Source organism: Triticum urartu, chromosome 1A (genome assembly GCF_056163025.1).
Source record: "Triticum urartu cultivar PI428250 chromosome 1A, HENAU_Tu73, whole genome shotgun sequence".
Classification (NCBI taxonomy): Eukaryota; Viridiplantae; Streptophyta; class Magnoliopsida; order Poales; family Poaceae; genus Triticum; species Triticum urartu.
In genome coordinates, this window is record NC_141873.1 from 568,256,966 (window position 1) to 568,282,071 (window position 25,106).

The 25,106-nt window shown below is 45.3% G+C and overlaps 2 protein-coding genes, 1 non-coding gene and 1 pseudogene across 3 annotated transcripts; 3 read left to right on the forward strand and 1 right to left on the reverse strand.

Moving 5' to 3' along the window:
• Positions 1-10,398: 10,398 nt before the first annotated feature.
• LOC125530085 (nuclear transcription factor Y subunit B-4) lies at positions 10,399-12,638 on the forward strand. The gene is made up of 5 exons (XM_087531989.1): positions 10,399-10,598; positions 10,701-10,896; positions 10,991-11,912; positions 12,007-12,084; positions 12,244-12,638. Exons 2-3 carry the CDS (start codon positions 10,715-10,717, stop codon positions 11,187-11,189), a joined length of 381 nt encoding a protein of 126 aa, XP_087388115.1. The 5' UTR covers positions 10,399-10,598; positions 10,701-10,714; the 3' UTR covers positions 11,190-11,912; positions 12,007-12,084; positions 12,244-12,638.
• Positions 12,639-13,729: 1,091 nt separating this feature from the next.
• Positions 13,730-14,263, forward strand: LOC125530063 (uncharacterized). Its single transcript, XM_048694461.2, has one exon. It carries the CDS (start codon positions 13,854-13,856, stop codon positions 14,094-14,096), a length of 243 nt encoding a protein of 80 aa, XP_048550418.1. The 5' UTR covers positions 13,730-13,853; the 3' UTR covers positions 14,097-14,263.
• A 1,618-nt stretch (positions 14,264-15,881) lies between these two features.
• Positions 15,882-16,020, forward strand: LOC125533297 (small nucleolar RNA Z247; annotated as a pseudogene).
• Positions 16,021-21,370: 5,350 nt separating this feature from the next.
• On the reverse strand, positions 21,371-21,442 carry TRNAP-AGG (transfer RNA proline (anticodon AGG)). The gene has a single exon. It is a non-coding gene; the product is annotated as a tRNA-Pro (tRNA).
• Between the last annotated feature and the right edge of the window lie 3,664 nt (positions 21,443-25,106).

The window sequence follows — 25,106 nt, forward strand, 5'->3', positions numbered from 1 at the left end:
GTGCCACCGAACTATGACTCGGTCCTACCGAGTTCACTAGTTTAGGTTCCAAAACTGTTTCGGTATCACCGAGTTTGAAAATCGGTAGATCCGAGATGATTTCAGTGGGAAACTAAAACTAAGTTTTTGGATCATTCTTTTGCAAAAATCTCTGCATTTTGTGATGCTCATCTTTTCTACCTCATCTATGAACTGTTCACAGGGTCAGCAGTCAGAGTTTGCAGCATGTCTGATCAAAGTGACAGCCAAAACATGTCAGAGCAGCACGTGCACATGAGTGAGGGCACTAGTCCCTCCAGCTCTTCAGATGAGGGCAGCAGGAGCACCCCTAGCAACTTGCCAAAAGCTGCCACCAGACAGAGGAAGAAGAGAACTTCTAATTCCGAAGATGAAGATTATGTGGCAGAGGAAGAGGCTACATCAAAGAGAGTTGAGCCAGCTCAAGGCACAAAGCCAGGGCTGAAAATCAAAAGGCCAGCAGGCAGGCAGCCCATGTCAAAGGCAAGAGCTTCAACTGAGAAGCCTGCACCCAAAGAGCCAGTTGCTGCTGAGGGAAAGAAAAGAAAGGAAAGGGTCAAGAAGACCGTAGCCAGAGTGCTAGGAAAGGCTTCCATCATGGAAGAGGAAGAGGAAGAAGAGGTAGCTGCACCAGCACCCAAGGCACCCAAGCTGATGGGTGATGCCATAAGATCAGGGGCTACTGCATCTAAGCCCAAAGCTGCCTCCAAGCCAAAACCAAGAGGAATACAAGGAGCATTCCTGCAGCTGAGAAGAATAAGGCCCCAGTGCCTGAGACTGTTGCTGAAGAAGAGGATGAAGAGCAAGTTCTGAGAAAGCTCAAGCCCAAGATCCCAGACCACAACAATGCGCATCCTATGGCTGAGGACATGAAGCTCAGGAGAGATTCAGGGCTGAGGAAGTGGAGAGAAGCATACCCGTATGCTTCAAGGAGGAGGACTGTTGTTGACTACAGATTCCACACTAAGGAACAGCAGGACTTCTATGAGACAGTGCTGCTTGATAAGAAGCCAATAGTCTGTGATATGAGATGGGTTGACTGGCAGTACATCAAGGACAATGAGGAGCACTATCCTGGAGTGCAAGACAGCTTCATAGCTTGTGGAGTAGCTGACTTTGTTGGGCAGAAGCTCACAAAGTGGAATGAGGAGCTTATAATGCAGTTCTACTCCATAGCACATTTTTATTCAGATGGGAGGATCACATGGATGTCTGAGGGTACAAGGTACCAATCCACAGTTGCTGAGTGGGCACAGATCATTAATGCCCCAGAGGAGCATGATGATGACTTGGACATATATGCCAAGAAGAAGATGAACCATAACTCTATGTCCAATATGTACAAGGAAATTCCCAATGAAGCTCTTGACACCTTCAAATTTGGGTCTGTGCATTACCTTCTGTCAGGGCTGCCAACTATCAATTGGATCTTGAGGCACACCATATTGCCCAAGTCTGGAGATCACAAGATGATCAGAAGCCATGCTATCAACTTGCTACATGTATTTGATGTACCTCAGAAGTTCAAGGTGATGAGCCTCATAGTGGAAACTATCAAAAGGACTGCAGCAGATCAGAAGAGGAGTTGCGGATATGCCCCTCAGATCCAGGAGCTCATTAACTCCAAGATGGGCACGTGCATATATTTATTGGACAAGGAACACCTGCCCATCCATCCAGATTTTGAGAACAATCAAGTTGTCATGACTGAGAACGAGCCATCATCTGCTCAAGCATACGCAGAGAAGGAGAAGGCAAGGAAGGAGAAAGCTGCCAAGATGCCAACTCAAGAGGAGGCATCTGAGTATTTCTTGAAGACCAAACAAGAGCAGCTTGGTTACCTGATTGCATCCACCCTGCGGATTGAGCAAGGACTAGCCACCCTAACTCAAAACCAGGCAAGCCTAGAGAGAATCATGGAACAAAAGTTCTATGACTTGGATGTCAAGGTAACGGAGATTCAGACTGCAGTGGAGCAGCTCCAAGATGATATGCAGGAGAGGAGAGGCAGGACTACCACTCATGCCTTTGCTAGAGTGCCACGAGGTCCGAGGTCGTCTGCCATGCCAGTTGCTGACACAAGAGCCACCACCTCAGCACCAGCTACAGCCTCAGTTCCACCAGCTCCAGCATCTACTTCAGCTCCAACTCCAGCGTCTACTTCAGCGTCTATAGAAGCCTTCGTCCTTGGAGTGATCCGGACTCCACCACCACCAGAAGATCAAGCCTGAGCGTCGATCTAGTACTATGCATTTTCTAGGAACTTTTTGGTAACTTGTTGCCAAAGGGGGAGAAAAATGTATAGATCATAGGCTTCGAGAGAGAGAGTGTTGCTTTTCTCTCTTGCTTTATTTGGTGGTTTTTCAAACTTGTTTGCTTTTGAGTGCTTGAGATACTACGTCATTATTTGTGAGACATTGATGATCATATGCTTGATCATAAGCTACACTTAATGCTTGCTTAATGCTATTATCTTATCTATCTTATGTGATCTTTCACTATTCTTGGTGATGAGTGCATGTATTTCATTCTTATCATTTTAAGCGCTCCACCAAGATGTATGTGACATGGAAGAGTAACCCATGACTCTAACTCCTTGTGCATTTGCAGTCCAAAGCAAATTTTAAATATGCACAAATTTAGGGGGAGCTCTTACTTATCACATACTTCTCAAAGCGACGATATATTTCATGCTTATTATCATTTGTCGAAGCTTTGATCTATATGTTGTCATCAATTACCAAAAAGGGGGAGATTGAAAGTGCAACTATCCCTAGGTGGTTTTGGTAATTCATAACAACATATAGCTCATTGAGCTAATGCTATTCCAAGGTGATTATTTCAGGAAAGCTCAATGATTGGCATGGCATGGATGTGAAAGTGGAACCCTCAAAATGCTAAGGAAAAAGGATTGGCTCAAGCTCAAAAGCTCAAGACTCTTCATTTTATATTTTAGTGATCCAAGATCACATTGAGTCTTTAGGTAAAGCCAATACTATCAAGGAGGGATGAGGTGTTGCTTAATGAGCCTCTTGCTTCATGTGCTTAGTGATATGCTCCAAAAACCCTCAACTACTTTTCCATATCCACATTTGACCTAAACCCTAAGCCAAACTCGGTCCTACCGATTCTTCCTATCCGGCGCCACCGAGTTTCACTTGTCATTAGCCACTGCCAAACCCTAGCAATTCGGTTCTACCGATAGGGATCTCGGTCTCACCGAGATGGGATTGCAAACTCTCTGTTTCCCTTTCGTAACTTTTCGGTCTCACCGAAAGAGCGAATCGGTCCCACCGAGATTGCAATGTAAATTCAGTGTTTCCCCTTTGTAACTTTCCGGTCTCACCGAAAGAGCAAATTGGTCTCACCGAGTTTGCCTGACCAACTCTCTGGTTAGCTAATTACCAAATTCGGTCTCACCGAGTTTGTGTAATCGGTCTCACCGAGATTACGTTATGCCCAAACCCTAACCATATCGGTCCTACCGAGTTGCATGTCAGTCCCACCGAAAATCTCTAACGGTCACTAGGTTTACATTTTCGGTCCGACCGAGTTTGTTGATTCGGTCCCATCGAGATTGGAAAATTGTGTGTAACGGTTGGATTTTGTGTGGAGGCTATATATACCCCTCCACCTCCTCTTCATTCGTGGAGAGAGCCATCAGAACACATACACCATTCCAACTCGTATGTTCTGAGAGAGAACCACCTACTCATGTGTTGAGACCAAGATATTCCATTCCTACCATATGAATCTTGATCTCTAGCCTTCCCAAGTTGCTTTCCACTCAAATCTTCTTTCCACCAAATCCAAATTCTATGAGAGAGAGTTGAGTGTTAGACTATCATTTGAAGCACAAGAGCAAGGAGTTCATTACCTACACACCATTTGTTACTTCTTGGAGAGTGGTGTCTCCTAGATTGGCTAGGTGTCACTTGGGAGCCTCCGACAAGATTGTGGAGTTGAACCAAGAAGTTTGTAAGGGCAAGGAGATCGCCTACTTCGTGAAGATCTACCGCTAGTGAGGCAAGTCCTGTGTGGGCGATGGCCATGGTGGGATAGACAAGGTTGCTTCTTCGTGGACCCTTTGTGGGTGGTTGCTTCTTCGTGGACCCTTCGTTGGTGGTTGCTTCTTCGTGGACCCTTCGTGGGTGGAGCCCTGTGTGGACTCGCGCAACCATTACCCTTTGTGGGTGGAGCCCTGTGTGGACTCTCGCAACCGTTACCCTTTGTGGGTTGAAATCTCCATCAACGTGGATGTAGGATAGCACCACCTATCCGAACCACGGGAAAAACATCCGTGTCTCATATTGCGTTTGAATTCTCCAAACCCTTCCCTTTACATTCTTGCAAGTTGCATGCTTTGCTTTCCGCTGCCAATATACTCTTTGCATGCTTGCTTGAATTATGTGATGATTGCTTGACTTGTCCCAAAATAGCTAAAATCTGCCAAGAACTAAAATTGGGAAAAGGTTAAGCTTTTATTTGGTTAAGTAGTCTAATCAGCCCCCTCTAGACATACTTTCGATCCTACACAGGCCGAATGTGGTATATCATGTAGCGTCCGAAGAAAACGCCAACTGTGATGTCTTTCTTGTGCCCTTGATGCTCCATAAAAACCAGTAAATCTCCACTCCACCGAATTCGGGGAATCCTTCCGAACCACAACATCAATGTGGCCGGTATTGTAGCTTTTTAGTTCAACTACAACATCTTTGGACCAGAACAAGCCTATCCCACCGCTTAGGCCCACACTGTCTACCGCAAAGCTTCCAACAAAACCCAAGATTTCTTTCAACTTCTCAACACGTTTCCCTCCAATCTTCGTCTCGGTGACAAAGAGGAGAACAGGACCTTCTTGCTTCACAACACTGCGAAGCTCGCGAACTGCCTCGGGGTTCCCAAGCCCCCGGCAGTTCCAGCTTATGGCAATCATTGGGACGGGCAGGGCTGACCTGCAGCCGCTGCCGATGATTCAGAACTGGGTGGAGTTGGCTTCTTCTTCTTTGGTTCTCTTAGTGTACCATCATCCTCGTCCTCAATGGCCTTACCAGCAAGGGTAGTATCAGCCAACATGGCCCCATCCGAGCCATGAGCCTGGTTCGTTAGCATCGGTAGCTCAACCCTGCGGTACACTTGTACAGGAGGACCTCCCTTCCTTTTAGGTGCAGTGTTATGTTTCATTGGTGAGGTCACCTCTGCATCTCTTGCTGCCGCGCTAGAATTCTTCGTCTCTGTCTTGCTAGATTTGGTTTGTTGTGTCTTAGTGGAACTCTCGCTGGACGTCACCCGCTTCTTCTCTTCCGGTGGCCTCAGCCCCTTGCCAAAGGGTAGATCGCCATGCTCATCCCTGGTGCCGGGACACGGACAGTGAAGATCAGAGTGGCCCACATGGCCATAGGAAAGGCAAAAGTGGGGAATATTTTCATATTGGATGTCATACGGATCAGTGCTTCCCCTCCTTGCTGATTCAATAAGGATCCATCTCCTCAACGGCTTGGCCACATCCAGTGTGACTCTGGCGCGTAAATAGCCACCACCATGATCGGAGTGGATAGAAGTAACCTGTTTATCAATCTACTTGGCTATAGCCCTACTCCACTCCTTACCTCGTAGGTTGAATGGGAGATTTACTACCCGTGCCCAGACTTGCAGTTTATCAAATTTGAGCTCTGATGGGCACATACATTCGTCAAATTCAGAAAGAATCACGGCGTGTTTATTGATATGCCAGGGCGATCCATTCCACACGCGATCTCGATCCCGCTGCGAAGCAAACTCCGCAACGAAAGTGTTTTCTCCTACACTGTGGAAGCTCATCCCCTTAGGGTTTCCCCAAGCGAGCCGAAGGGCACTGGTGATGGTTTGGATGTGCAGAATATAGCGACTGAGAACATTCCCCGCCACCATCCACTTCTCCGGCGCCCCTTCAACACGATCATCTAGAACCAGTGGCTGTCTGGTGCATGTAGTACCCACCTTGGGTCTATTGTATGCAATCTTTCCCTACATTTCCGCAAGAGGATATTTCCATGACTCATCCCGTGACCTCATGGGCACAAGGCAACAACTTTCCCAATGCGCCAAGGCTCCCCTTCAAAATAGAGGAAATAACAAAAATGAAAAGGGAAAATGAAAAGAAAAAGGGCCAAAAAGGAAAAGAGAAGGATCGAAACCCAACAAAACTGACAGGAAAAGAGAAAACCATAAAATACCATGGAGCACAACATCAAAAACAAAATCTATCGCCCGCTCAGCTGTCTCCTCTCGATCCATATTGAGCCCGCCCACAACAGCGGTGCTGTAAGGGTGTGTTTAGTTTCCGGAACCAAGTGGAACGGCACAGGTCGGTTCCGTCTGAAGGCCCATTCACATGTTTAGATCGACAGAGGAACCGGAATCAGTCGATTCCAGGGAACGACATATTCCCTGCATATGCCGTCCCGCGCGGTCTCTTGAAATCGAGCGGACCACACGGAACCAGCTGGTTCTTTCCTTTTTCCCCTTCTCTCGCGCTACCCCGCTTGCGCGAAACCTCCCGTTCTTTCCTTCCCTTCCCTCTTGACGGAGCGGCCCGGCCAACAGCTCGTCGGTGTGCGCCGCCGCTGCTCGTCTACGTGCGCCGCTGCCGGCCGCCTCGTCTCTGTGCGCCGTCGTGTCTGCGAGTGCCGCCGCCGCTCGTATGCGTGCACCGCTCCCGCCTCGACTGCGCGCGTTGCCGTGTCTGCATGTGTCGCCGCTGCAGCTCGTCTGCGTGCACCGTTGTGGCCTAGACTGCATTCTTCGTCGCGTCTGCGTGCGCCATCGCCGCCTCATCTACATCTCCTCCTCCCGTTCCTTCCTTCACTGTGTCACCATGCTTGGGAGTCGAAGGCACCACGCTGGCGGATGGGGAGGCGAGGTGGCATGCCGTTCCTCTCCTAAGAACCATTCCATCCTACGTCGTTTCGTTCTAGCCGAACACCAAGATGAAATCATTCCATTCCTTTGGAATTGAACGGTTCCATGACATTTCACTTGGTTCTAGTAGAACCAAACACACCCGAAGGCTAGCTCGATGTAGGACTCGCAGTAGGCTAGTTATAGGGCTTCTTTGATTCAAAGAAATTTTATAGGATTTATGGAGGATTGAAATCTTTAGGATTTTTTCCTATGTTGATCCTTTAATTTATAGGATTGGATCTCATAGGAATTTTTCCTATGGAATCTTTTATACTACATTTCATAGGAAATTTAACATCCACTCCAACCTCTTTTTACAATTCCTTTGTTTTTCCCGTGGCATCAAACAATCATTGCTAATTTTATAGGATTCAAATGGGCATGCCACTCCAACCCTACACTTTTCCTATTCCTACGTTTTCAAAATCTTACGAATCAAAGAGGCCCTTAGCATTTGTGGGGCTATAGTAAGCGTGTGATGGACTAGTTCCGATGCCTGCTCGTTCGCCAGTCAGCCCATTGACTAAACCCAAAGTTTTAGGCCTAGGCGGAAATGTGAGCTCTTTTGTTCAGATCATACAAAAATTTAAAAGACACGAATATTCCTTTTTCAAATTAGGCTTTCACCCTACTTTATAGATAAAACACCACCAAATACATACAAAAATTTATCTAAGTACAAAGAAGATGCAAAATAAACCTGCTAGGGCAACAACACAAACTTGCCCAACAACAATGACAACTGAAAAAGATAGAAGAGGGGTGTCATCTGCTAAGGTGCGCAAAAAGGTGATGATCGATCATCTAAAGACCATCCAACATGTCACGTAGTCGTAAAAAATAAATCCTAAAACCATCCCAAAAAATTCTACAAAATAGCATATCCATTGAAAAAACAATACTATACCAGAATAATAAATTAGAACGATCTAGATCAACAACTACTGGACCAATAAAACACTATAATACATCTTCCCCTCTGAACGGGCTCTAATCTCGGTCTAATTGGTCTACGTGAATTAGACTCCTAATTAGACAAGAAGAGCCGCTAGGCTTTCTTGATCTCTAATTTTCTCGCAATTCTTCTTCCTGGACGTCGAAGCTTTGTCGGAGTACTACCATGGAACGCGTGGATACTTCGGAGGGGTCGTCTACTTCGACTCTCGACTCGGTGAACTCTTCTCACGGCTGGGAGGTGTAACCTAGCTGCGGGAATCGATGGGATTGTTAAGCTGCACTGACTCATCACTGCTTTCGCTACTCTGCACCGCCGGTGAGTTTGATTGTTACCGCCATCTTCATAGCGATCCTGGGTGTAATTGTGTAACATATTTTTTTTGCTGCGTAGCTCGCTTCCCAGTGGGGGCAGGTATGCGGAAATTTAATCCCTAGTCATGTAAATGGGGATGGGCATGGGGCAATGGGGAATGGACGGGATGGGTTTGATCCGTGGTCCCCATAGGGATTGTCGATATCCCAAGGAGTAGTTGATGAGAAGGAGCCGTTAGTGAATAGTTTGGTGATTTTAAGGTTATTAGTCAAATGGTTTAAGGGGAAAAGGATATAGGCACGGAGTAGAAGATAATTTTCCTTTAAAAAATGGATCCACCAGGTCAGAGAGCATTCACGACTTCCTAAAAAATGCAACTCTATGATCTAAATGATAGGGTATGCATTTCCCCATCTTACTTGCAATCCTCCATTGTTCTTTAAATTTCACATGTTGTTTCAAAGAAGCCCTTACTGTTTGTTTTAATTCAATCATATGGCTTTTAACTCTTACACTCCTTTTGTCGAGCTTCCTTGGTCTGTAGGTTGAAAACCATAGGAAATTTTGAGAGTGAACTACTTTGCATGTAATTCTCGAAGAAAAAATTCTACTGATTTCGCACTCATTGCTTTTCTTTTGTCTCTATGCCATGTTTGATAAATAGCCCACCTCTCAGATTTGTGTGTGTGTGTATTTATGTTTTTTTTTCTTCTGTTTTTTGTGCTTTTAAAATGATGCGAACTAAGCATGCATCGAGACCAAGGAAATCTTCAAGTGTCATGACAACCCGGAGCTTCACTTTTTCTATCAAGCACACTAATATACCCATGTTTGACACATAAAGTCACCACTTCATCTCCATTCTTGTGGAGAGGGTTAATTTTAAGGGAAACAAATGAGAAGCACAAGGATGCAACCAAGGTCATTTCATGAGAGCCCCGTCGACTTTGATGTTCTTCTCGGTGTCGAGAGGGGGGAGGACAACATATCCTCACCTGCTCGTTGGATAGTTTGGTCTCCATTCGTTGGTTTTGTTGTTGCTCATTGCTTCGGTTTTGACGATGTTGACGATGATGGTATGTAATGTCAGTAGCACGCATCAAAGGTGTGGTCTCGTGGATCTGAAGCTATAGATCTCACGAGACTGTTTGCAGATGTAGATCTTTTGCTGAACCCCCATCAAGCTAGCCATCTTACTGCAATCATTTGAACTATCGGTTGCTTGGTTTGTCGGCTATGTGATGACTACGACATTGAGTCGCTTCAAAACGGTCGAAGAAGAAGGCCTTACTCAAGCCTCCATTTCATTCCACTTGTTTATTTAATGCTCTTCTCAATTATTTACCAACAAGTTTTTTCTTGAGGGGTCATATTTACCAACAATGAAACAAGTTTGTTGCGAGTATAGGATGGAATTTCCTTTTAAGAAACAAAGCTAGGGTTTCTCTACCTCCCGCCGGGGTAGCCGTCGATCCGCCTCGCCTCCGGTGACTTTAGGGCCATGGGAGCGGAGTGGGTCCCGACCTTTGCTGGTGGGAGGGCTCCGTTTTTACACATCTTTTCGAGTTTTGTTAGGGTTTGTGCCCTGCTTAGGAAGGTGAGATGGCGGCGGCTCCTTGAAGATGGAATAAGATTCTCCCTGCCTAGCCCCCGTTTCGGTGGTGCATCTAGTATCATTGGTGGGCGTATGGAGATGTATCTTCGACGAATCTGTCTTTGATGTATTTGCTCGGATTTGGTCGGCATTCATGTACGTTCGACTATCTTCAGATTGGATCCTTTTGATCTACGCTACTCGACAGCTGTTATTGTTTTGTTGTGTTGGTCCTATGAGGCCTTAGCACGATGACTTTCCGACTGTCTACTACAACAAGTTTTGCCCGGCTCCGGTAAGGGACAGGCAATGACAGTGGCGTACCTTCGGCTCACTTAAGTCTTTGTAGTCGTCGCTAGGTGATCTACGGATTTGGATGTAATTTTTATTATTTGTAGTGTTCGTTGTGCTATCATAATCGAAGTTGAATAGATTGGAAGTTTTCTTGTAAAAAAACAATGATATTGCTTTTCAATTCAAAGATACTGTGGTTACCAACCTTGTTTAATCAAAGATTCTAGAAAGCCACAACAAACAAATGCGATTTGTTTAAAGCTAAGAAAGAAATCGGACGGTTAGCGACAGGCCCTTGTTGGTAGATCAGACGACAAGGCTCCGGAGGCTTCCCCTCCTCTGTTCCCGTCTCGCGCGGAGCACAACGCCCGCCCTCCACCAACTTCAGCTCCAGATCCGGCGGCCGGCCGCGCCCTCCTCCCGCACCAACCAACGGCGCTGATCCCCTCCGCCATCTCCGTCCATCTCCCTCCTAATTAGGTAAGCGCCGCTGCTTCTCTTCTCCCCCCGAAACACAAAAGCTTTCCCTTTTCGCCACCTCGCCGCCGGCCTCTCACTCCCTACCATGGCGCCGCCGTGCAGGCGCAGGCCTAGCGATGTCGGAGGCGGTGGGCACGCCGGAGAGCAGCGGGGCGAAGGAGCAGGAGCGGTTCCTGCCGATCGCCAACATCGGGCGCATCATGCGGCGCGGCGTGCCGGAGAACGGCAAGATCGCCAAGGACGCTAAGGAGTCCATCCAGGAGTGCGTCTCCGAGTTCATCAGCTTCATCACCAGCGAGTCAGCCTCCGCCCCTCGCCTCCCTCTCTCCCCCTCTGATCCGCTCCAGCTTTCTTAGTACGAGCTCACTCATCTGTGATCCCGGGCGCCGCAGGGCGAGCGACAAGTGCATGAAGGAGAAGCGCAAGACCATCAACGGCGACGACCTGATCTGGTCCATGGGCACGCTCGGCTTCGAGGACTACGTCGAGCCCCTCAAGCTCTATCTCAAGCTCTACCGGGAGGTGATATTCATTCATTCATTCCCCTCTTGTTGTGCTGCTTGTGCTACGAGGAATTCTGAATTGGTGTGATTGGAAGGTTGGGTGGGTACAGTATTGTTGTTGGGAATTCTGAATTTCTTCAAGGGGCCCTGTATTTGCCATGTTTAGCTGCAGTGATATGGTTCCTAGACTCATGATAGGCAGGCAAGAGGATGCCCCTGAATCGCGTCTGCTGTCGCTGTGCTCATCAAGGCATTGACTTTAGTTAGGATGTCACTCACATGGGTTTGCTCCTCGCCGTGTCGATGAATGCCTGAAGGAGTTGTCAACAGCAGGGTAGTTGAAGATTTTCTGCAAACTAAACGTCCTAAGAGTACGAAGTACGCATCATTTGGGTGGAATTTCCCCTTTACTTATTATTAATGATGAATAAGACGAACCAACTTCATAGAAATTTTCCTAATTTTGTGACTGAAAGGATGATGATTGTCCCTCAGTTTTGCCTTCATTAAGCTATCAGTCTCTGACGGTTAATGTCAAATCGTTATTGTTAGATTTACCAACAAAATGTGTTACAAGCTTATTCAACTGAAAAGGAATGTGCAGCCAGAACTGCGTACGCACGATGTTACCTTTTTAGTTTTATATTTAGACCAAACTCAGGATTTTTTTCTCTAGTATACATGGTTCTGCAAACTCCTCCTTACCAATAGAATTACAGTATTATATTTTACACAAAATAACTTTTGTGCTGATGAGTTTTTTTTACTCTTCTTTCATGAATGATGATGACCCTTGGCTCTGAAGATGGAGGTATATTCATTGCCTTACTGGTCTTCCATGTTTCGGCGATCTATTATCTTAGGTTCAAGTTTCCTGAATCTACTCTTCATTGATTGTCTTCTAGGGTGACACGTCAAAGGGTTCGAAATCTGAGCAGGCTGCAAAGAAAGTGGGTGCACTGAATGGGCAGCCTGGATCATCGGTAATATGCACTTCCTTCTCTCAAGTTGATATCAAAATGTATTCCATTACCGCATGCCTGACTCCAGCTATTAGGCTTTTTGCTTTGCGTAATCTGGCTATGCTTATGCTCATGGGCATAACGATGGAAATCTCACTGTAATATTTATGTTTTCGACAGTTCAACGGCATGTAGGGTGGAGGATGATACTGATCGGCGTATGACAAACATACACATACAATTCGTTGGCAGTGTGATCCTAGCAGTACTGCGCCTTTGTGGCCGGGGAAAGTCCCCAGCACTCTGCTTAGTTCTGTGCATGCGGGATACTTGAAATACCATGCTATGTCTTCTGTAGATGTTAGCTGTTCTTTCCCTCTCTCTAGTTCAGTCCGTGTGTTGTATGGGTCTGTCTAACCTTATGGTAAATTCAGAGATACGCCTTTTCCGCGTCAACTTTTAGGGGTTAGTGACTGTAATAAGATGATGAACAGGTTTGAAAAACCGCAGTCTTTCGCTCGTGTAAGGTATTGACTGAAGAAGATAATGCAGCTGCTGATGTATGCTTTTGACCACGATAACTTGTCATCGTATTGTTTAGACTGTGGTAACTTGTCATATATTGCCTTGGCTGAGACAACATGTTGTTTCTCCACCAAAGCACCACACGTGCGGGTGTCGCGGCTGTCTTGTTATGTGTTGTCGTGCAGAGGAAACTGAAGGAAATGCTATCACCGATGGGGTTGCGGGGCAGAGCTAGTAGCTTGAGTTTCCCAGCTGCTCCCTATGACTGATTCAGACTTGGTATTCATCACAGCACCGCAGGTCATTGCCATTACATGCACGATTTACTTCCCAACATTTGTGGTTCCAGTGAAATTTGACACGTTCTGTTGATTTACATTTTGACCGTCAGTTTTCTTCTGATAGAAACTTGCGTTTTTATAGACATATTACTTGACTATATAAAACAAGTAATAATACCATTTTGTGATGTACTCTCTCTTTCCCATAATGTATGTCACACTTAGCTTTGTACCCAATGTACGATACCGGTATTGTCATATTTGCCGTGCAAAATAATTTGATTTGCTTATATTTTGGGAAAGAGGGAGTAGCTGCTGGTAATAGTCTTTTCATATGATCAGTCAAACTGTAAAATGTTTGACTCACCCGATTATACTACTAATATTTTATACTGAGATAGTATATGGTTCTACTATCTAAGAGCATCTTCAATAGCTTGTCTATATTGGATGTCTATACTAGTTTTTCACGACGTGAGCCCAAAACAGGCGTCCAACAGCTTGTCTATATGGTCGTCCAAATATATAAATTCTCTAAATCGACCTCGACAATGTCCATGCTTGGACAATGTGAAGACGTCGTCTAAACTCTGCTGCAGCCATGATTTTTTGCTCTCCTCAGCGACGGCCCACCTGTCATGGTCCCTGTATATAAACATTCTGATGCAAAACTGAACGTGTATATGAGGAAGTCTTTTTAGACCATTGTCTATATGAATATCATCCAAATATACACATGCTATTGGAGATGCTCTAAGAGCCCAAAAGAAGGAAGGGGTCCATGATCGTGTTGCCTCTTCAAAGCCATTACCGCCTGCCGGGCCATTTGAAGATCACACGTCTCCCTCGTCTTCTTGACCGAGCACGGTCAAATTCCTGCCAGTGACGGCTCGTCGGCTACTTATCCCCCTCCCAGTTGTACTCTTCTTCTACCTCTGGACCTGTACGTCCATTCTCTTCAGCTAACCTTAGGTGACTTGGCCGATGTCGACGAGGGAGGAGCAGCAGGGCGCGAATAAGCCGCCGGCGACGGTGAGGATCATCGAGACGCTGTACGTCGAGGCCGGCACGGCCGCCGACTTCAAGTCCGTCGTGCAGCGGCTCACCGGCAGGGACTCTGGCGCCTCAGCCCTACCAGAGCAAGACCGGACGACTCCGCAGGGTGCTGACCGGAGGGCTGGGGCGGCGAGAGGGGGTGGCGCCTCCGACGCAAAGCGGGGCAGCTGAGATCGACGCTGCGTGGATAAAATGATCATTGGCTCAGCCTGCAGTAACTGTAAGCGATAGCTTTCGTTTTCATCTCTGCCCTGTTGCTTTGATCTTTCTCTGTTGGGTTCCTTTGTTGTAACAGGGAGTTGTTAATCAGACTCATACATGCATTCATCTTCTTCTTTTGTTTGATGTGTCTATCAGTTCCTTAATTAACTCCTTTGTTAATGTAAGAAATCTCTCTCAAAGAACCATGAAATCCACAAGCATCAAATTTTCCAATGTTTAGCACAATAATATACTTGCAAGAGAAGTTTATACAACACACAACAATAGATACCCCAACATAATCATCGTCATATCAAAGAACGATGTATGTCATATGTCTACAATGTCAACAAAATCAAACTATACCAAACTTGAGCAATGGGTACAAATATAAGGCAAAAACTTGAGCAGCAACAATTAGGACAAGAGGAACACCAAGTGGAAACCCCTTGCAGGGAAAAACCACGGACGACGGCGAACAATCTTCCACTATAAAGATGAATCAGGTACAAGGTGGAAGCCAACAAAGGAGACTTCAAATCCTGAATTTTATCACTCATATTTGGATAGATTTGTGGATCCAATAACCTCTCTTCTCTTCCTACTCTAAAACTCTCTCAAAGAAGAGAAAAGCTCAACTGTCTGTTTTATAGAAAGCCACCCTCGCCCAGCTTGCTAATTATCTCAAACAGTCACTATTCAAGCCTACAGCATGCCCATGGGTGGAGCTAGTTAAGTTCATGGGTGTATAGATGTACATCCATTTTTTTTGGAACAACAGCTTAAAACCAATACTAATCTTATAACAAGTTAGTAGAGAACACTAAATTTTAATCTATGTACACCCAACTAAGAAATCTTGGTTCCGCCAATGAACACTCCTAAGTGATGTTTGGTATGTTTAAATGGCAAAAATGGTTTCCAAATGGTGAAATAAGATAAGCACCTTATCTCGTTTACAAAGTTCTATAGTGCATCCCCAAAGCTCTTCAAAGATTCAACAGATATATGTGTTAAGTTATAGGCTTAAGTTGTAACGTGACAATATGTGTGCATGCTTGTACGTTGAGTTTGTTGTATCTAGGCAGGTTGTTAGGATAGATAGATCCTCTCTTGTATAGCCTTGGAGTATGGATCAAGTCTACAAACAACCTAGCCGTATCATGTAATCTATTGCCTATATAAACACGTACGCGTCCCTGCTGAGAGCACACGCTTCCAATCCTACTTCTTTCATGGTAATCAGAGCCATCCTCGAACGCATCCATGGCAGCGTCGTCTTCAAACTCCTTCCCGTCCTCGCCATTCGTACACGCCGCCACCGAGAAGCTGACGAAGGGCAACCAAGCCCTATGGCGCGCGACGGTGCCCTCGGCCATCCGTGGAGCGCAGATGGCCAAGTACCTTGACGTCGAGCAGTCGCCACCTCCCATGCAGATCGATGTGACCTCCTCCGATGGCAAGACGACGGCAAAAGCGCCGAACCCTGATTTCCAAACCTGGTATGCACAAGATCAACAAGTCTTCTCCTATCTCCTGACGACTCTTCCTCGCGAGATAGCTATCCAGGTCGCCTCATGTCACACCTCTGCTGAGCTCTGGAACACGATGGAAGGGATGCTTGCATCCCACACTCGTTCCCAGACCACCAATGTTCGGATCGCCCTCGCAAACTTGCAGAAGGGCAACTCCTCCATCACCGACTACGTCGGGAAGATCAAGTCCCTCTGCGATGAGCTGATCGCTGCAGGGAAGAGGGTGGACGACGACGACATCGTCTCCCACATCCTGGCCGGGCTAGATGAAGATTTTGACCCGGTGGTGTCGGCCATGTGTTCCGGGGTGGAGCCGGTGACCGTGGCTGAGCTGTTCTCGCAGCTGCTGAGCTTCGAGACGAGGCTCAACCTTCGCGGCGGGGGTTCTCAATCCTCTGCCAACGCCGCTACCCGAGGCCGTAGGAACGGTGGTGGCGGTGGTGATCGCGGCCGCAGACAAGGCGGCAATGGTGGTGACCGCGGCGGGCGCGGCAGCTACTCCAAGTCTGGAGACGCGGAGGCGGACATGGCGGCAACAACTGCGGTGGGGGCAACTACAACAACAACCATGCCCCCGCCCCCAGGGTCCAGTGCCAGATCTGTGGCAAGATGAGCCACCCAGCCTGGAAGTGCTGGAAGCGCTACGACGAATCCTATCAAGGCGTGGAGGAGAAGTCGACCAACCTCGCTGCACCGCAGTACGGGGTGGACACGAACTGGTACCTGGACAGTGGTGCCACTGATCACATCACAGGAGACTTGGAGAAGATGATCGTACGTGATCGCTACGGTGGAAACGAGCAGATTCATACTGCCAGTGGTTCAGGTATGGTTATCAAGCACATTGGTCATTCAGCTATTCATACTCCTGATCGAGATCTCCTAAACAACATTCTTCATGTACCTCAAGCCAACAAAAGTCTAATCTTCGCTAGCCGCCTTGCTGTTGATAATGATACTTTTGTTGAAATTCATCCCTATTCTTTTCTTGTTAAGGAATGGGGAACGAAGAAGGTGCTCCTTCGCGGCAGGGGTAGAAGAGGACTCTACCCAGTTAGGCACACGGGATCCGACGCCAAGAAGCACATGCTCAGTGTCACCAAACTATCCTCGGATAGGTGGCACCGGCGTCTAGGCCATCCATCTCCTCTTATTGTTAGCAAGATCATTAGCAAGAATAATCTCCCGTGTGCAACCTTTTTCAATAAAGATTATGTTTGTGACGCCTGTCAAAAAGGCAAAAGTCACCAGTTGCCTTATCCAAAGTCAATAAGTGAATCAAAATTTCCTTTAGAACTTGTGTTTTCTGATGTTTGGGGTCCTGCTGTTGAAACAGTAGGAAGAAAGAAATACTATGTGAGTTTCATTGACGATTTCAGTAAATTCACATGGATATACTTGATCAAACACAAGTCCGAAGTATTTCAGAAGTTTCATGACTTTCAAAACCTAGTAGAGCGTCAATTTGATCGTAAGATTCTCGCTCTACAAACAGATTGGGGAGGGGGTATGAAAAGTTGAACTCCTTCTTCACCAAGATAGGCATATCTCACCACGTTTCGTGTCCTCACGCTCACCAACAGAACGGGTCAGCTGAGAGGAAACATCGACACATTGTCGAAGTTGGTTTATCCCTTCTTGCTCAAGCCTCTATGCCCTTAAAATTCTGGGATGAGGCCTTCATTGCGGCAACCTACTTGATCAACCGAATTCCTAGCAAAATCATCAAGTTTGAGACACCCTTTGAAAAACTCTTCCATGAAAAACCCAATTATTCCATTCTTAGAATCTTTGGGTGTGCTTGCTGGCCGAACCTAAGACCCTACAATAATCATAAACTTCAATTCCTCTCTAAGCAATGTGCTTTTCTTGGGTACAGCAATCTTCACAAAGGGTTTAAATGTCTTGACATATCCACTGGACGAGTTTATATTTCCAGAGATGTTATCTTTGATGAAAATATATTTCCTTTTGCTAGTCTTCATCCCAACGCCGGCACCCGTCTTCATGCCGAAATTCTATTACTTTGTCCGAAGTTATTAAATCCGTCTGATCATGGGGGTGAATGTACTGATGATCATGTGTTTAATAACCTTAATACTGCCACTAACGGAGGCTGTGCTGATGAAAATAGTGAAAAAACAGCACTCAGAAACGTCATTTTATGCAGCAGATGAGTCCAAACAGGTCCGACACCAGACCTGAGGTGGATCCCACTGCTGCGCCGGATCCCGAGAGATCTGGCGGCAGCGCAGACCCTGGCGCAGAACCTGATGCAGGCGCTCCTCCGACACCACCAGGCGCTGGGCCAACGGGCAGCCAGCCAACGCGCGACACGCAGCGCCGGTCTCCCGTGCGGGGCGGCAGCCTCAATGCAGCGGGGCCCTCCTCCGACAATTGGCGACAATCGGTTGGGTCCGGGTCGTTTTCCACCGCGGGTCCCTCCGCGGGTCCCTCCACCACGGGCAATGATGGTGCGCCCCCGACACGCTTGTCGCCTGCGCTGCGGGATTCGCTGGACCCATCTCCTGGCGCGCGGGTGCGTGATCCCACGCTGGATTCGGTGGACCCAGCCTCTGGCGCACGGGCACGCGATCCCATGCCCGACCGCGCGACAGCCGAGGAGGATTCTCTGCTGGTATGAGGTGGCGGATCCTCTACGCCAACCGCCGGATCTCCTGTGGCTACACGCCCGAACACATGGGCTAAAAAAGGTATATTTAAGCCCAAAGTTCCTAGTGATGGAACTGTCAGGTATGACAAAAATTTCAAAGTTGCAAATTTTGCTGCCACTCAAGAACCTTGTAATCCAGTAGAAGCTTTGCAAGATAAAAACTGGAAAAATGCTATGGAAGTAGAATATGATGCACTCATGAAAAATAGAATCTGGCATCTAGTTCCACCTAGACTAGGTAGAAATATTATAGACTGTAAATGGGTGTATAAAATCAAAAGAAAATCTGATGGCACTATAGATAGATATAAGGCTAGACTAGTGGCTAAAGGCTTTAAGCAACGCTATGGTATTAATTATGAGGATACTTTTAGTCCGGTTGTTAAAGTAGCTACTATCAGATTGGTTTTGTCTATTGCTGTGTCTAGGGGATGGAGCCTTCGCCAATTGGATGTTCAGAATGCTTTCTTACATGGCGTTCTCGAGGAAGAGGTTTATATGAGACAACCACCTGGTTTTGTGGATAAAACCAAACCACAACATGTGTGTAGGTTGGACAAGGCCTTATATGGATTGAAACACGCACCCAGGGCGTGGTATTCAAGGTTGAACTCAAAGCTTCAACAACTTGGTTTTCGGCCCTCCAAGGGAGACACTTCCTTGTTCTATTTCAGGAAAGGGAAGGTGATCATTTTTATGCTCATTTATGTAGATGACATAATTGTTGCTAGTTCCTCTCAAGAGGCTACCTTAGCTTTGCTTAAGAATTTGAAAAATGAGTTTGCCTTAAAGGACTTGGGCGAGTTGCATTATTTCCTAGGCATCAAAGTAAAAAAGATACATGATGGTATTCTGCTAACCCAAGAAAAATATGCAACAGGGATACTTAAACGTGTAGGGATGAAGGATTGTAAACCCTCCAGTACACCTCTGTCTACTACTGAACAGTTGTCATTGCATGAAGGAGAATTGCTAAGTCCAGAGGAAGGAACAAAATACAGAAGTGTAGTTGGGGCACTACAGTACTTAACATTGACAAGACCTGATATAGCTTTTTCTGTTAATAAGGTTTGTCAGTTTTTGCATTCTCCTACATCTCTGCATTGGACAGCTGTTAAGAGGATACTCAGATATATCCAAGGAAGTGCTGGAACTGGTCTTAAAATATGTAAGTCACCTTCAACAATAGTGAGTGCCTTCTCTGATGCAGATTGGGCAGGATGTCTTGATGACAGGAGGTCTACTGGTGGATTTGCTGTCTTCTTTGGCTCTAACCTTGTATCTTGGAATGCAAAGAAGCAAGCTACAGTTTCACGTTCCAGCACTGAAGCAGAATACAAATCACTAGCAAACGCAACAGCTGAGGTAATGTGGGTGGAAACCTTGCTTGATGAATTGGGAATTGCAAGGCCACGTGTCTCCTGTTTGTGGTGTGATAATTTGGGTGCAACTTACCTCTCTGCGAATCTTGTGTTCCATGCAAGAACAAAGCATATTGAAATTGATTTTCACTTTGTTCGTGAAAGAGTTGCTAAGAAGCTCTTGGACATCAGGTTCATTCCAACAGGAGATCAAGTTGCCGATGGCTTCAGGAAGCCTCTTCAAGCTCGACAACTTCAAGCCTTCAAGAACAATCTCAACCTTGACGTGTTTAGATTGAGGGAGGATGTTAAGTTATAGGCTTAAGTTGTAACGTGACAATATGTGTGCGTGTTTGTACGTTGAGTTTGTTGTATCTAGGCAGGTTGTTAGGGTAGATAGATCCTCTCTTGTATAGCCTTGGAGTATGGATCAAATCTACAAACAACCTAGCCGTATCATGTAATCTATTGCCTATATAAACACGTATGCGTCCCTGCTGAGAGCACACGCTTCCAATCCTAGTTCTTTCAATATGTAGTGCGTCATTAGAAGTTCTTCGAGCAAGGCAAAGGGATCAGAGATCTAGGCATCAATTGGACCCACCAAACATCACATCAACTTTTTCATCTAGTTTACTTGACTTATAAGCATGATGAGCGGGTGTATTTGCACTCCATATGCAATGCGCTGCACACAAAAAAACATTGAAAGTGCATCTCTTGGGTACTCCTATTGGGTTTTGATGATTAATGGCAAAATCAATTGAGAGGACTGACTGTTTACCAAGTTTATTTGAGAGAAATTTGATCTGAAACTTACGAGCCCCCCTCAGTTGCTTCAACACAAGAGTCTCAGTATAGGTACTCCCAAGCAAATATTTTTGGAACATGTGAGCTATGACTTCAGCATTTCTGCGATTTTTCACTCAGAAATGCTTTGTCATCCTCTAGAACTTCTGAGACTTCGGTTTTCTCCAGTACTTCCGAGGTAGTTCAATCTTCATAGAAAGGAGCCACCTTTTTGGTTTGATATCTCCGTGTTTTTTCCAGGTTGATGATGTTACGGCCCAAGGGTACCTCATCATGTCAGAAGCCGGCCCAAGTAGGACGACTCGTGGCCCCCTAGGTCGGTTTATGCCCTGGACCAACCTCACGGTCTAAGGGCCCAATAAAGAGAAGGACCCGGAAGACTTGGAGTACACGACAAGGAAGTCAACGTCTAGGAGGACTCCTCCACCGATACTAACCGAATAGGATCTTGTAAACCCTAGGTCCTGATATCCTATAAAATTTGGGGTCAGGAGCAGGAGGTCACTTCCAAGGGTTCAGAAAAGAAATCCGGCTGTGTTACTCTCAAGCAGCTGTAGAAGAAAGGCAAACTTCATGAAATTAGAAAATACCAAAAGGAAGAGGTGTTCCGAGAATTCACGAAATTATTATAATTTTTCTGTTTATTGTACCGTTTGCATGTGTTGATGACAGTCTGCAGTCAAATTACAACAGCATGCAGATAGAACCGGAAAATTCTTCAGTTGAACCACAGCCACAAAACAGAAGAGGAATGGCCTTATGGCCATGCATAGTGAGGCTATGGACCTCATCAAACCTGTGGTCCAAAACCTTATCCTCGGAGCACCAAAAGCACAAAATGGCATTGCAAAAGGGTTTTCAACATGGGGATTCCGAGAATTGAACTCGGGACCTTTTGCTCCCTAAGCAAATATCCTACCACTAGACTAAATCCCCATCTATGCTGTACCACTGCATCACCTTCAACTGAAGAGTTTCAGGCAAGAACAACTAGCTGCCAAATTTACAGGATCTCACTATCTGCTTTCAGGTTAAAGCGTGCTGAATGCTCAACCTGTCTGTAGTCAATGGATGACTTCGTCATAGTGCTCATGTATCAAAAGTGCATATTTAATTGCCAACAGATCATGCATATTTAATTGTCATGTTTGTTCTTATTTCAGGATGCAGAGTCCTCGATCGTCGTGGTTGTGGCATCGTACCAAGTTTATAGAATTTCAATCCTCTGATGCTCTATTGCGGAATATATCAGCATAATTAGACTTTATTTATAAGAGGAAGTGTTAGAAGACAAGTACAATATAGTTCTAGCTAACTATAGCTCGAAAGCATAACTTACATCTCTCAAGTATTAACAGCAGTTTAGAACTCAGGTAGCATTACAGGTGACTGGAGCACTATTCACTGGGGAAGAGGCAGCTTTAAGACGTACAGTAGTATTGCTAGCTCTGAACAAATACTGAAAAATGGCGCAAGCACCAGTGTTTTATACGTACAAGTCCAATGTGATTCATGCTCCCCTGTCCACCACCAGGATACTTAGCTGCTATTTCTGGTTCAAGATTTCACTCACACATCACTGTGATCATAATGAATACACATTGCAGGATGTGTCCTTATAAGATGACGTATACAAAGGCATTAAAATGACTAAACTAACAAAATTATAGTCCCCAACATGGGCACAAACCACTAAGGAAATAACTCATGTCAGCTCAGTCAACATTTTTTTTCTTCATTTGTCAGTAGACAAGACGATGTGGAAAATAATATGAACGAATAGGTATGACATTACATACTATGTGCATTGACTAAGGTAAAGCTGCCAAATTTTGTCGTAACATGCAGCAAGGCGCCCTCGCAGCACCTTGCAATTGCCGCTTTAGGCGCTTAGGCGTCCTGGCAATTGGTGTTCGCCTTAGGTCGTCTTACCGGCTTGCAAAAAATGGTATCATGGGCGTGCGAGATAACTCCATGTTGACTCTTTGCATTAATTTTAAAGTATAGCCCACATTTGGTCGTTTTCTTTTAAATGCCAGGTTAAACAAGAACTTGAAGTATCATAACATCGCACACCAGTTAGCAGCGAAAAATCCAAAAAACTTTCAAGTTAAACCAGATTCAAATGAGGACAACTGTTGTAGAATCTGGTGTGATGTGGAGAATTAGAAAAAATGGTTCAACATGTTATTAGTGCATGGATATTAAAGATCAACCCATCCACCGTGGTTTCCGTCACCCACATAAGGGAGTTCTTCACGCTATGGATGCTTCTACTTGATTTCCACCTTGATGAGCATGCCGAAGACGACATTGTGTGGAGGCACACTACGGATGGGCACTACTCGGTGGCTTCCGCCTACAAGGCACAATTCTTGGGAATGACTCTCTCCCCCATGGACCAAATGATTTGGAAAGTTTGGATCCCGTCCAAGGTCAAGTTCTTCGCATGGTTAGCCATTCAAAACCGAATTTGGACCGCCGATAGATTGGCCAAACGAGGGTGGCCAAATTGTGGCATTTGCCCTCTATGCAAGAGGGAGCAAAAAACGGGAGTGCATCTCTTCTTCAAGTGTCGTTCACAATTAGGCTATGGAATTTGGTAATCGAGAAGCTTGGTCTACACTATATGGACATCTCTTCATGGCACTTGGAGGACTCCGTCAAGTCTTGTTGGGATCATAGGACCGGGTTGACCGTACCCAACTGGAAGGTCGTGGCCTCCCTCATCATGCTTGTTTCTTGGACAATTTGGAATGAAAGAAACTCCCATGTCTTCCATAACAAAAGTGCACCGCTGCTGATTCTACTCAACACTCTAGGAGAGGCCAAGCTTTGGAGCATTGCGGGAGCTAAGAAACTAGGGGCAATTGTAGCATGAGAGTAATCACCATCTGGGGTTTTATGGGTCGGTTGTAATTCAAACAAACTCTATTTTCTCTTCTTAATTAATGGATGAGGCAAATCGTTTGCCGCCATTTAAAAGAAATATTACTTCCACGGTACTAATCCGTAATGCCGTTTACCAACATGTATTTGAAAACCGAGGCAGTATACATTGAAGATCACAAGTGAATTCCCAGAGTTTCCACCAGAATGACTACTCCCCATGTTCCGTGCATTTCACAATATATGTCCATATTCGTGGAAAGACATGCATGTCGATTTTTTTTTTGCGGGGTAAGTCAAATTAGAAAACCACCAGTGTAGTTATTGTAACATCTCCAGCGCACTTGGTATCCATGAACTTGCAAATTGTCAATCAGTAAAAAAAAATCATCATATGTACTCACTTTGGTCCAAATATCAACCAAACGAGGCCAAACGATTTTGAACATGTGAGGCGGTGAGTCGTTTTGGAATTCACAGGAAAAATTAAATCTTGATTATGACTTTTCATTAAAGTGAATTATTCTTGTTCAGAGATGCTAAAAACAAAACTGCTCTCTACCAAGAGATTTTTTCTTGTCAGTTAGAAGGTCTACCTCTAAAATATCTGGGTATGCCTCTGTCCAATGTTAGAATTAGAATAAACATTGGAAAGGGGTTGAGGATAAAACTGAGACGAGGTGTGGATGTTTGCAAGGAAAATTGATAGGAACTATTGTTGGTAGAGTTACTCGGGTGCAGGCTTGTCTCACTAATATACCTTTGTTTATAATGTCCTTTTACCCTATTCCTATTGTAAGAAAAGGGTTGCTTTCTTTAGAGCTAGCATGGTTTGGCAAGGTGATGAAGATATATTGTTAATTGGAATACCTGTTGTAAACCCAAAGATCGGGGTGGTTTGGGAATTTTAAATCTGGAGCTTATGAATAAGGCCTTGCTGGCCAAGTGGTTCTGGAAGTTGGAAACTGAGTCTGGTTTATGGAAAACCGTGTTGTCAAACAAATATGCCCCTAACAAATGCCTATCTAGGGTCGAGTCCAAAGTGGGAGATTCTCAATTTTGGACAAGCCTCTTGAAAGTTGAAGACTTTTATATCAAATATTGTAAGAAAAGCCTACTCAAACATGCTTTACCCTAGATTTATGACCTTAGTTTTGATCATAATATCACTATAGTTGATGCTTTGGTGCAAGGCTGGAATGGATTTGCCTTTAGGAAAACTCTTTATGGGGAGTCTCTGGAATTGTGGGAGAGTTTGAAACAGAGATGTGAAGAAGTTAAAATGGGAAAGGGTAAAGACAAAATTGAATGAATGCTTACTGCAGATAGAAAGTTCATTGTGAGATCTCTTTATAAGAAATTGGTGGAACCTGAATGAAATTTCCCTAAGAAATTCTGTGAAAAAATGAAATACCTGCTAGGATTAAAGTGTTTCTTTGGCTAATGGTGAAAAAGAGCATTCTTACTGAAGATAATCTCCTTAGAAGGAGATGGCTTGGTAACAAAATGTGTGTGTTATTGTGGGGAATATGAAAGCATTGATCACCTTTTCTTTCGATGCTCCGTTGCTGGACTCATTTGGAGTTTGTTGAGATGTGCTTTTGATGTAAGTTCCACTCATAATAACCTAAATGAATGTTTTCGAAGTTGGATTAAAAGCTTTCCAAAGCATCATAAGAAAATGTTGGTGCGAGTTGGGATTTCTGCTATT